At 42.0% G+C, this 13,564-nt stretch overlaps 1 protein-coding gene across 1 annotated transcript in view; it reads right to left on the minus strand.

Annotated features, from left to right (window-relative positions):
- The window catches only part of RAD23B (RAD23 homolog B, nucleotide excision repair protein), a 47,218-nt gene extending 33,869 nt beyond the window's left edge, over positions 1-13,349 (minus strand). The window contains exons 1-2 of the mRNA XM_050762047.1: positions 13,298-13,349; positions 12,912-13,080 (exon numbers count right to left, since the gene is read on the minus strand). Of these exons, the coding sequence (XP_050618004.1) occupies positions 12,912-12,977 (66 nt within the window). The 5' untranslated portion in view covers positions 12,978-13,080; positions 13,298-13,349. The remainder of the gene's footprint in view (positions 1-12,911; positions 13,081-13,297) is intronic.
- Between the last annotated feature and the right edge of the window lie 215 nt (positions 13,350-13,564).

The raw sequence follows: 13,564 nt of genomic DNA on the forward strand, positions 1-13,564 counted from the left end.
CCGGAGGTTGCTGAGAGACGAAATTGTGCCACTGCACTCCAGCCTGGCGACAGAGCAAGACTCCATCTCAAAAAAAAAAAAAAAAAAAAAAAGCAATTAAAAAAGAGAAAAGGCAGCTGGGTGCAATGGCTCACGCCTGTAATCCCAACACTCTGGAAGGCTGAAGCGGGTGGATCATTTGAGGCCAGGAGCGCAAGACCAGCCTGGCCAACATAGCGAAACCCTGTCTCCACTAAAAATACAAAAATTAACTGGGCATGGTGGCGCATGCCTGTAATCCCAGCTACTCGGGAGGCTGAGGCCGCAGTGAGTAAAGATCACGCCGCTGCACTCCAGCCCGGGTAACAGAACAAGACTGTCTCAAGAAAGAAAAAAAAAAAAAGAGAAACAAGGCACAAAACTATTCGTGCACTAATAAAAAAATTGGACAAATGACAGGGCAGGCAATTCACAATTACAGTCACAGCACAGAAAAGCTCAACTTCATTAGTAACCAAACACATAAATGATGCCTCATGTTATTAATCCAATAGACTACCACACTGGAAAGACTGGTTTGAATAATTCTTGGCATTGAAAGTGAAGAAATACATTCTCAGAATAAGAATTAAAGTATCAAATGATCAAATTTTTTGAGGGCAACATGCCAAGATGCTTCAACATTTTTAAGGTAGTGGGGGAAGGCACGGGGATTTGACCCAACAGTATCACTTCAAAGAAAATAACAGCCCAAGACTTAGGAACCAGGTTCACTGACCTGTCTGAAATTCTGGCATTGTTCCTTACCTTGAACAAAACAGTGATCTTTACTTACAATCCAATCTATACTCATAGAACACAGGCTGAATTCTATCATCTACAAACCACTCTATGTTTAAAATTATAAGTGACCAATCTCCGGTTCCTACCAGCTCTTAGTAACTGTTCACTACACTTGCTCTTGAACCTCCGTAAGACTTGATTCCTAGAGTTTCTACTTTCATTTTGATCTTCACTATCAGCTCTATTTTGCTTAGACAACACTGTCACTGCTCTTATCACGTTCTTTCTAATATCAAAAACTTCCTTGTCTTTTGGCTGCTTCTGACACACAGAATTCTGTATTTGGACTAACACCATCTGTTTCTGTCAGTACTCAACCTCTAAAATTTACTCCAACCACTCTGTAGTGTCTCATTGTCCTAACCTTGCTTAGCTAACAAATCTCAACTTTTACCTAAGAGACTGCCTATCTACATTTATACCTAGTTTTCTAAATGCTAGTGGAGAAAAGGATACACTAAATCTTCTGTTCCCCCTGGTTAGCCCTATTCTCCATCCTCCAAAAGAATATCTTAAATCTGCATTCTACTCTAAATCTGATTCCCAGCATCCTCTCATACTCTCTGCAGGTGACCACTTTCTACCTTATTAAAAAAAGATAGAGGAACTTATTTTCAACTTTCTGTTTAACTTTGTCGCATCCAGACCCACCTACATCTCCATCCAGACCCACCTACATCTCCATCCAGACCCACCTACATCTCCATCCAGACCCACCTACATCTCCTTCTCACCTATTAAATGAAAGAAGAATCTCTTTCTTTCAAACCTAATTCTTTCCACCTGTCCTCTGGTTCGCCTCCAAGTATTTTTCAGTATCTTACTAAATTCATTATATTGCCTATCTCCCCCAGCTTTTTCAGCCTCTCTTCGCTCAGTTCACTTCCATTCACACTCAGACCTAATTCTTTATCATTTTAAAAACAAACACTTAACAATCTCATCTCCTCCTAGACTCACTCTCTCTCCCCTCTTAATCTAATTCTTCAAAAACTTAAACACACACCACTGTCTTCACTTACTCATAATCCAAAACCAACTACTCAAAAGAGAGCAATATTGTGCTGATAAACAAAAACATGAAATTTATTCTCATTCTGCTTCTTATTTTCTCTGGTAGTGCCGCCCCCCGCCTCCCCACCCCCACCACTGGCCATTCCATTAACACTGCTCTTTACCCGTATCACTGAATTCTGCAACATCATAATAAGACACTTCTTAATCCTCTCCTATCTTCCTCTTGTCACGTGTGACAGTACTGACTTGTCCCTCCTTTATATACTACCATCCTTTGGCTTCCAGGATGTCATACTTTTGGTTTTCCTATCTCTCCGTTCACTGCTTCACGAAATCCTCCTCCCTGGCCAGCCCTTTAAGTGTTACTTAAGACTTCCAGGATAATCCATCGTGTCTACTCCTAGTTTTAATAACTATGCAGATGTCATCTGTATTTCTAGCCCAGCTGTCTCTCCCTGACCTTCATTTATACACACTTAACTCTCTACTGAACACCTTCACACGATGTCCTAGAGGCATTTAAACCATAATGTATCTGTGGAAGAACTGTATCTAAATTACTTTGTTTTGATCATCCCTAACCCAATCTAATTGGGCGTACTTTAAAACAGATTAGCAAGAAAGACTGCCTTCTTTCTGGATGCTTCAAAGGAAGAGGGAGAACTCAGCACAGGTTTCTCTTGGAAAGGATATGGCCCACAATAGATGCAATTATGACTCCTTTAACTGAGCTGAGCCCCACGCCAACACTCCCATTCCAGTAAGCCATCTCGACAGAGTGAATATAAACGTGAGCACCACAGTCCCAGTACATAACCAGGGCTAGAACTTTCATTGTGCCGCATATCCCGCTATATAAATAATGGTGGTTTATCATCAATTCCACTAGAGACAAAGCCATGGTTAACATTCAAGAAATCAAACATTTTTTTCTAGCTACTTAATTATCTCTTATAAAATTGTGCATTTTAAAATAAAAACGTACTCAATATAATATTCAACATGATGGGCATGGTTTTTCCTTTTTCCTGCAAAGGAAGACAATCATAATAGTGTATTTAAAAGTGCCACCACATGGTGGGCGCCTGTAGTCCCAGCTACTCGGGAGGCTGAAGCAGGAGAATGGCGTGAACCCGGGAGGCGGAGCTTGCAGTGAGCCGAGATCGCGCCACTGCACTCCAGTCTGGGCGACAGAGCGAGACCCCATCTCAAAAAAAGTGCCACCACAAAGCCACAAAGCTAAACTTACCATTTAATTATTTCCTAATGTAAGCACTACTGTGCATCTCTGTGGCAATGGCACTATTTTAGTTCAGGCCAACAACCATTAAAAGTAGTCCTTTCCCCCGTTATCCCAATAGTTCGAGGTCAGCCTGGTCAACATAGTGAGCCACCATCTCAAAAAAAATTGTTTTTAATTAGACGGGTGCTGTGGTGCCTGCTTGTAGTCCCAGTTACCTCAGGAGGCTGAGATAAAGGACTGACTGAGCCCAGGAGTTCAAGGTTGGAGTGAGATATAATCTTGTCAGTGTACTCCAGCCTGAGCAACACAGCAAGACTCTGTCTCTTAAAAAAAGTAGTCATTTTCATTTGACAAATTTAGGTCATGCATGAGACATCAAAATAATATCTCGTAAATCATGTTCCTATGATAGTATAATGAGCTGCCATGTCAATCTTCTTACACAGCACTTTGCATAAGATTTCTAGGCTACTGATTGTTAATTAGGTCAGCAACTGCATATTCCATATAACAGCTTGCTCAATGTTACAGTATTACTTTTCTTACTTCTGTAACTATGTTGTTCCTTATTACTGTTATAACTACATACAGTAAAAATAATGGTGTAAAGTCTTAATGGGTAGCCCTGAAATATAACATCTGAATAAAAGCTAATGTAGGCTATGTACCTGCCATATGCCAGGCAGTGTACTAAGAGCCTCACAATAATTAACTCTTTTAATCTGTACTACATCTCTATGAGGTTGTAGTAGCCAACATCCAAGATGGCCCCCAATGACTCCCATCTCTTGGCATTCAAGTCTTCGTACATACCCTTCACACACTGAATTATGGCTAGTTCACAAGAACAGTAAGATACTGCTGAAGTAAAAGTGTGACTTCTGAGGCTGGTTTATACATAAAAGCCATTGTTTCTATTTTGCTCTCTTGGATCACTCACACTGGGAGAAGCCAGCCACAATGTCATGAGGACACTCAGGCATCCTGGGGAGAGGCCCATATGGGGAGGATCTGAGGCCTCCAGTCAATAACCATCACCAAGTTGTTAACCATGTGAGGAAGTCACTTGCAGTGGGAACCCTCCAGCCAGTCAAGCCTTTAACGTACAGAATGAAGCCCTTAAATGCAACTTCCTGAGACTCTGAATAAGAACCACAGAGCTAAAATACCCCTGAATTCCTGACTCACAGAAACTATGAAATAGTAAGTATTTACTGTTTTAATTACATTTTAGGGTAATCTGTTATGCAGTAATAGGGTAACTAGTACACAGGTAGATACTATTATCCTTTTTCTGATGGGTACACTAAGGCAGATGAAATAGAAAGGTTAAACACATAGGTTCTAGAGGCAGAGTCCCTAAATTTGAATCCTGGCTACTCATATGGAAGACAGTATTTATAAATAACAAATAATGTTTGTAAGCACTGATCAGCCATTTATTTTTTTTTTTTTGAGACAGAGTCTCGCTCTGTCACCAGGCTGGAGTGCAGTGGTGCGATCTTGGCTCACTGCAACCTCCACCTCCCAGGTTCAAGTGACTCTCCTGCCTCAGCCTCCCAAGTAGCTGGGACTACAGGTGTGCGCCACCAAGCCCAGCTAATTCTTTGTATTTTTAGTAGAGACAGGGTTTCACCATGTCGGTCAGGATGGTCTCGAACTCCTGACCTCATGATCCGCCCGCCTCAGCCTCCCAAAGTACTGGGATTACAGGCGTGAGCCACCGCTCCCAGCCTGACCAGGAATTTTTTAAGGCAATCTGACACACTTTGACCAAATAATTCCACATCTAGAAATCAATGCTAGAGGTGCTTATGTAACTACTTCAAAGACAAAGGTACAAAGTATGTGCACTACAATGCTGTTTGCAATACTACAAACTGAAAACAACCCTAAACATCCACAAAGGAGAAGTGGTAAAATAAATTAATGTACATACATTCATTTGAACACTATGCAATATAAACGAATGAAATATTTATAACTATCTTTGAGGGAAAAAAGCTAGTTGCTAAGCAATTAATTTTTTTAAACAGTGTAGCTGTGTTCATGTATTATGTGTAAATATATTTTTAAAAAAGACTAGAAGCCAATCACATTTTACTATATTTACTACAACGAGCCTGAATTATTTGAGTAATTCAGGGAAAACTGGACTTTCAAACAGAAAAAGAGAGACTTCATTTAAAAGAAAAAGGTCTAAGGCAGTTCTAATACTACACGGACTAATTAAAAAACAGTAATAGCAATTAAATTTTGGCAATCAACAATTAGCAAAATAAAGGAGATTCCCAAAGCCAAATATGTTTACTAAAGGATTTCTTATGTTTACACTACAGGCAATGCTTTTTCTTTTTTGGTTCTTTGGTTGATCTCCTTCCACTTGAGAAACTGGTACACGGACCAGAGTACTTCCTGGGGAATTTCTGTACCAAGGTAGGTTCCTGATAATTCTACAAATACAAATTTGATTTTAAAAATGTCAGCTGACTTCAGTACAAACAGGAAAAATCTCCTCACTGGACCCAAGCAATAAAATAATTTAGTAAAGGAGATTTTTACAACAGAAACAATAACTGGTAACATAAAATGAATTATACGACAAGAGGCAGGCACTATAACAAAGGCAATCCTCAAACTGGGGTTATGATCCAAAAGGCTATTATTTTAAATACATTATTTGAAATTCAAAACCCATTTGTCCTACAGAAATGAGCCTAAATACCATGTAAAACGGTACTTAGGCTCTTAAGTCAGCCAATACATGCCAGTTTAATCTATTCTAAAATATATTCCTAAGAGTATGATTTCAACAAGATTAAAAGAAACACAGGAATTTGAAAATTGAGTAAGCAGAATTCCCAAAATACCTGTAAGTTTCTATATAAGCAAAGAATAGATCTCTCCAGTGCACCAGCAAAAACAAGGTGCCTACCTAATTCAACCAGAAGTGTGTGGGGAATAATGGGTGAAAACAATTTTATCTACCCGTGTAAGCCTCTAGGATCTGCTCATGTATTATCAGTCATTTGTAGCTGGTCTACCTGCTCTGCTGAAGTAAGTTTATATAATGTTTAAAAGGTTTATAAAGCTAATTCAGTTGTAAGATTAGCGTTCGTGACACTACAAAAGACATTTATTTATCTAAACTTACAGGGAACAGATGGTGTAGTGTCCTTTGGCAGGATTCACTGTGCCACAGTAGGGTTAAATTCAGCAAATTTCTTTCAGAAATTAACCGGAATCCTATATGGCATCTATCACAGCAGGACCTTGTTCATTGCTTTTACACACTGTTCAAAATTGCTGATTATGTCAATCTAAGAGAATGAGAATATCTCATTCATACAAACCTTTTAAAGAAAGGATAGTGAAATGATCAAAATAAAAACTGATGAAAGCAGGTTGTTTAAAAACTGCAAAACTTATTTCTAATTTCACAATTCACTAAATATTTCCATGCCCATGATCTCACCTGATTTTCACAACCATTAGGAAAGCAGTTCAATTATTATTACTCCCATTTTAATAATGAGGAGAAAGATTTTTTTAAAAGTATTGTGCTTAAGGATGAAGCACAAGTACAAAGTTGTGAGGACTCCCTTTTAGGAACAGTATGGTAGATCTGAAAAGAGCAAGATGTGGAAAAAAGTAAACAGAATTAAGAGATACTCCTGAATTTTCTTGAGAAGCAGGGAAATAGGGCAGCAGAGGGATGTGGAGATGAGGGACTGTATCATTAGGATGGGGAAAAATTGTATACCCTAGAAATGGGAAAAATCAGTGATGAAGAGAAAAGAAGATCTGATGGAGTGATGTCCTTCACACATGACAGGGGATGAAGTATAGTGGAAAAGTGGAAGGACCTGCCTTAGATAGCACCATCCACAATTCAGAACTATCTACAGTAAGAGGAGGCTAGCAGGTAGGTAGCTATGGTAGGACCTTGTAGACATTCTGTCTCGATTATTTCTAAATTCTCAATCAAATAAAGACTAGGGTTGTCAAATGAAAATAAGGAAGGTAGATGATATGAAAGCATCCTGTGGCAGTGGAAGAGTGACTAGTAAACTGTAAGACTGTCAGGTGCTGCACACTAAGGACCCAATTAAGGTTCCTTCGTGTGTCTTAGTGTTCCTTACTGCTCATGAATTTAAGTTCCTTAATGTTCATAAATTTAAGCGAGACAAGTCAATGTGGCAACAGGTGCATCTCTGGCCACTCAGGTGCAAGTACAAACACTGAGTTGAATTTAATCATATTTGAGGCTTTCTAATCAAGAACAATGGAGGGAGAGTCGGACCACATTACCAAGCACTGTTAATATTATTTCAAAACTCATATACCAATAATTTAGTACTTTTATACTAGTATTCTCATTTTACAGCAGAGGACCAAAAGGCACATACTGAGTAACTTGCCTGAGGTCACACAGCAAGTGGTACAGCCAACTGTACCTCTCAAAACATATCCTGATTCCATCTCCCCTGCTCTACATCTCCAAATCCTCTACATCTCCACTGCTACTGCCCTGGTTCAAGCTTCAATTACTTAAAACTACTGCACAAGCCCCCTAACTGATGTCTCTGCTTTTCACTCTTGCCCACCCCACAGCATCAAAGTAACCTTTAAAAATCCTAAAAGAAATATTTCCCGGCTGGGTATGCGGGCTTGTGCCTGTCATCCCAACACTTTAGGAGGCTGAGGCAGGAGGATCACTTGAGGCTAGAAGTTGGAGACCAGCCTGGGCAAAACATCAAGACCCCATCTCTACAAAAACTAAAAATTAGCTGGGAGTGGTGGCATGCCCCCATAGTCCCAGCTACTGGGGAAGGCTTAGGGTGGAGGATCACTTGAACCCAGGAGTTTGGGGCTGCAGTGAGCTATGATCATGCCACAGTACTCTAGCCTGGATGACAGGGCAAGACCTTGTCGAAAAAGGAAGGGAAGTAAGGGAGGGAAAGGAGGGAGTGGGGAAGGAAGGGAGGAAAGGAAGGAAGGAGGGAAGGAGAGGAAAAGAGACGGAAGGGAGGAAGGGAGAAAAGAAGGGAGGGAGGGAAAAAGAGAGAGAAAAGAGAGACAGAGATAAATAAAGATTTCTGTTCTGCTTGTAAATGTTTCCAATTTTAGCCTGAAAACCCCTAGCCTACAATGCTCTGGCCACTTGCCTAACTCACTCTCTTATCTCTTATCCATCACCTTAGCAATGCAGGCTTTTTTAGTTCCCAAAACACATTCTTAAAGGTCTTTGCCCTAGCAGTTCCCTACAGAAAACACTCTCCTCATCTCAAGTGCTCATTTTTACTCAGCTCTCAGCTTAAATGTCACCTTATTCAGAAAGGCCTTCAGTGACTAGTAAATTTAAAAGTAGTCACCCAGATTTCCTGAGTTCAGGAGTTCGAGACCACCCAGGGCAACATGGTGAAACCCCATGTCTACTAAAAATACAAAGAAATTAACCACGTGTGATGAGGCACACCTCTAGTCCCAGCTACTTGGGAGGCTGAGGCAGCAGAATCGCTTGAGCCCCAGAGCCGAAGGTGAGCTCCCCCAATGTAGTGTGTTTGTATGTTGATTTATTTATTTAATAAATACTTTCTGTGTACTTACTAGATGTCAGGCCCTGCTGTGATGGTAGGTGCATTCTAGTGGGATAAAACTGTCAAAAAACAAATTTTAAGAACCAGGTAATGGTGTAAGTGCTATGCAGAAAGTTGAAATAGGATAAAGTATTTGGCGCCATCTCAGCTCACCGCAACCTCCTCCTGCTGGGTTCAAGCGACTCTCCTGCCTCAGCCTCCCAAGTGGCTGGGATTACAGGCATGCATCACCACGCCCAGCTAATTTTCTATTTTTAGTAGAGACCAGGTTTCACCATGTTGGTCACGCTGGTCTTGAACTCCTGACCTCAGGTGATCCACCCGCCTCGGCCTCCCAAAGTGCTGGGTAAAGTAGTATTTTATAATAACCACATTATAGAGATAAACCACAAAATTAGGTAATTCTTCACAGCATACTAATATGCTATTTACAGATATTAAAACAATGATATCTTTACAATTCTCTTAGCAAACACATCCAATGTATATGTAGAATTTTAATGTCACTTATATAGTAATCCAATCACATTTCAGCTTCTGCATTTAAAGTCTCATCTCAAATTTACTGAGTTTTGTTTTCAGTTCTTCAAAGCAAACAGTGTCAAGAGTTAGACTGCAGGATTAATTTGTATACCACATACTCTTTCTTGTCACCATTTCAGTGATGCAATAAAATACTGCACTGTATTTTTTATCTCAAAAGGTTTATTCTTAAATCTACCTTTCTTAATGGCTTCAAGCAACAGTAACATAAAAAACTAAGTGACTACAAAACTGAGCTTAAAAACTATTCCATTTCCCTCTAAATGTCCACGACACCATTAAACTTCAAAAAAAAAATTTTTTTTTTTTTTTTTTTTTGAGACAGAGTCTCGCTTTGTCGCCCAGGCTGCAGTGCAATGTCGCAATCTCAGCTCACTGCAACCTCTGCCTCCAGGATTCAAGCGATTCTCCTGCCTCAGTCTCCCAAGTAGCTGGGACTACTTGGGAGGAGCATGCCACCACACCTGGCTAATTTTTTGTATTTTTTTAGTAGAGCCGAGGTTTCACTGCGTTAGCCAGGATGGTCTCAATCTCCTGACCTTGTGATCTGCCCGCCTCGGCCTCCCAAAGTGCTGGGATTACAGGCACGAGCCACCGCGCCCAGCCTAAACTTCAGAATTTTAAAAAATTTCAGAGAAGCAGTGGTCTATTAGACATCTCAAAATGCTTTAATATGTAGGCTACTTAAATGTCTCCCACAATTTTTACAGTAAAAAAAAAAAAAAAAGCACACAATGAAGAACATCTCCTAGCAATGATCTCCCTACCCCACACATACCACCTTCTCATTTTGTTTCTGTATTGTTTGAATATTTTATAAGACGGTTTGCATTACAATTGTAAAAACAAAGACCTTTGTAAAGGTTAACATTAAAGGTAGTGGTCATGTCATGTATCACGGTAATAGTCAAGTAAATGGTACAAAATGCCTAATAAGTCTAAGAAAGTTTTGTTAAAACTAGGGCAAATAAAAACACCTTAAAACAAATTATCTTGCTTTTTCCAATGTGTATATCCCCTACTCTATAGCTACTGAGATTTGACTAAGTCAATAAGGCTCCCAGAAGCCCCAGGTCACATTCTACAGGTCCCTGTACTCCTCCAGTCCTGCCAGCAAAGCTCACTAAACATTTACTTGTTCAACAAATGAATCACTCCCATGATTCCCCTTGTCGCACAGTCCTTTCTTCCATTTTTGCTCATGCTCATCTCAAGCTCACAAGAGCTTCTATACTGGCTACGTAAGTCACTTAATTTCCTTGGTTCCTTCTTAAACAAGGACAAATCTCTGAGTCGACCAAAATACAGGTCTCAATAAGATCCAACCTTGTCTTCATTTTAGATCTATTTCTAATATCCTTGGTTACCTAGTTCTCACAACAACTTACAAACAGAACACTTAGTGTTGCTCTATTAAATACAATTTTCTTTGTGTATTTCTTACTGGAACTCTGAAGTGTTGTATCAAAAACAAATATTAAATAAAACACATTACAAATATAGAATTGAAAATGTTGTCATGAAAACTATTTCCTAATTAAAATAAAAACTGACAAGTCATTAAATGCAAACGTTCCATATATCCCAGGGGAAATGCTTTAATTTCGTGCCCCAGACTAACAGTATTAGTTTTTTTATACTAATAGAAACAAAATTATATTTATTTATGTAAATAGCAGCAAAAGCTGTAGAAGCCACTCCCTAACAATGGGCTTCTCAAAAATATACTTCCTGAAGTGTAACATATTACTTTTCCTTGAAAATAAACTGGAAAACAGCAAAAATAGTTAAGAATTTATATAAACACAGGTACAGCATTGACTCTCAGTTAACACTGCATGTGTAAAGTGCCTAAAACGCTAAACAAACCCTACAGAACATAAATACTTCAGTGGAGCTGTTGAAAGAGTCACTGCATAACTTCATACACCCACAAATGTTTACCAAAAAGCCACAATCTTTCTTTAGGTTTCAATAATTCTGAAATTAACTGAGTATTATAAGCCGATTAAGTTACTGTGGCACCAACATTTGTTACCACAAAGAACCAAAGTCAAATAGGCATTTTACATAGTTTGTCTGAAATCATCAAACTCCATTTTAACTTTCACCCTTCAACTTATTAATACACATTAAGCAGTAAAGAAATACTCAAGAGGAATCTGATTCTATTAGTGCTGTCAGTCCACAGGGTGTTGTCAATTACTTCTGAGGACACTGAAAAGTTTCTCATGTATAATTGAGATCTACTGTTCCTTTAAGAAGTTAATCACACAGCATACACCTACATATATTCTGAAATCAAGTAATTTTGTACCAAAATCCCAAAAAGGTTGTTTTTTAAAAAATTAAAGATGTACAAAACTTAAGATTAAATGAGGTAAGTAAAACGTAACACTGTATCTCCACTTAAAGGAATCCATTGTTTAAATAATCGATTCCACTTACTGACCACCAAGTAAACACATACCATTTAATCTTCACATCTCTGCAAGGCAGGTATTATCCCTATTATACAGAAGATGAAACTAAGATAGCGTAATTTGCCCAAGGTCATAGCAAATAAGTTACAAAACCACAAATGGAACTCAGGTCTACTTAATTAACACCAAAGCCCCTGATCTCCACCCAAAATAGAATCAACTACTTTTAAAAATAGAGTTGGGCAGAAAGCTGCTGGTTTAAACTTAGTATTATGACAATCTTAGCGGTGTATTCCCGAACATAAGCAGTAAATTCACACGGCGTTTTTAGCTTCTTGGCATAAAGTTGTACTGACCTCAACAGTGTCTCTCTATGCAGTCACAAATACAGAAAAATGTATAATGTGGACTTCTGAAATGTTTAAGGCTTTAACTGCAGAAGGGATTCAAAGTTGTTTTTTTTTCTTTTTTCCCCCTTGAACCGCTACTGTTTGGGGGATCGGGGGAGGGTGGGTGCAGGGTTCCAACTCCTACAATTCCAAGATTTCTAATGCAGAAAACCCGTTAAATCTGAGGTTTAGTTTGAGCCTGGATGGATTTGAAGGGTTCTAACGCTAAAACCAACACTAAAGAGGCCTCAAAGTGCAATCTACGCAAGGGTGTGGGTTTGGTGGCGGGAGGAAGGGAGCAGAACGATTCATTTGCAAATAAAAGGGTTAACAATTCTGTGGGGAAAGGGGTAAATTCATTTTCACCACTACTCACCTCTCACTCGGCGGCAAACGGAACCTGATACTTTTTTTTTAAGGCTCATCTTCTCGGGTTACCAACTCTGGGACCTAAGCGCCTAACCAGGTCCACACATGGGTAGTGGCGACGCCTACGTCTCCCTCCCCCACCTGTGCACCCACACCAGAAAGCCAGGCCCCACTGCCGAGACGGCCTGGACCTCCCCATCCCCCTCCAGCCCCGCTAGCACGAGCTCCTAGGCCCAGGCCCGCGGGCGTGCGCTCCACGCCATCTGCCACCAGGCCTTCGGCGTCCGGCCACTGCTTCCCCTTTCTCCTGCCACAAAGCCCGTGGCCAAGCCAGGAGAGTTGGCTCCGCTGTACGCCGCCAGGGCCAGGGCCGGCACCAGGACTCAGGGCCCTCAACGCGCCCTCCGGGGCTTCCCCCGCTGGAGCGCGCCGCCCAGCCCCGCGAGCTCCTGGCGCTCCCCGCGGCCAGCACGCGGCCGCCCCTGCCCCCGGCCCGCGCGCATACCGTCTCCTCGGGGTCGATGTCTATCTTGAAGGTCTGCTGCTGGAGGGTCTTCAGGGTGACCTGCATGGTGCCGCCGCGCAGCTCTGCTGCCGGGCCTGCGCCGGGTGCTGGCCGCTGGGCGGGGTCTGTGGCCTGGCGGGGCCCCGGGGTCGCCCGCGCTCCTCGCGCTCTGGGGAGGAAGGCGGTGGGGGTGGGGGCTTGTCACATTCGCCCAGCGGAGCGGCCTCTCCCCCAGCCCGTGCCCCGGACCGCGCCGCTGCCTCCGCGACTGCGGCCTTCCCCGCGAGCTCGGGCCGCCGTGCTTCCTCACGCGCCGAGCGCCAGCCACTGAGTCTGCAGGAGGCGCAAGGGGCTCGGCGAGACAAGCAGGGAATCCGCTAGCTCACCACAGGATGGTGGCCGCCATCATCGTGACTCGCCGAGACGTGCCCCCTCCCCCACGCGAAAAACCTGGGGGGATGGGGCCGGGCGGGCGGAGCGCGCAGGCGTGGGGGTGCAGCGACGCTTTGCGCAGGCGCGGCAGACGACTCCGCCCCGGAATTGGGGGCGGGGCGGAAGGCGGCTCTGGAATGTCGGCGGCCTGGACCCGGATTGCGCAGGCGCGTTCCGTGGGCGGCAGGGGCTCTCGGGGTTTCCTCCTAGCGACTATTACT

This window comes from Macaca thibetana, chromosome 15 (assembly GCF_024542745.1).
Source record: "Macaca thibetana thibetana isolate TM-01 chromosome 15, ASM2454274v1, whole genome shotgun sequence".
Lineage (NCBI taxonomy): Eukaryota > Metazoa > Chordata > Mammalia > Primates > Cercopithecidae > Macaca > Macaca thibetana.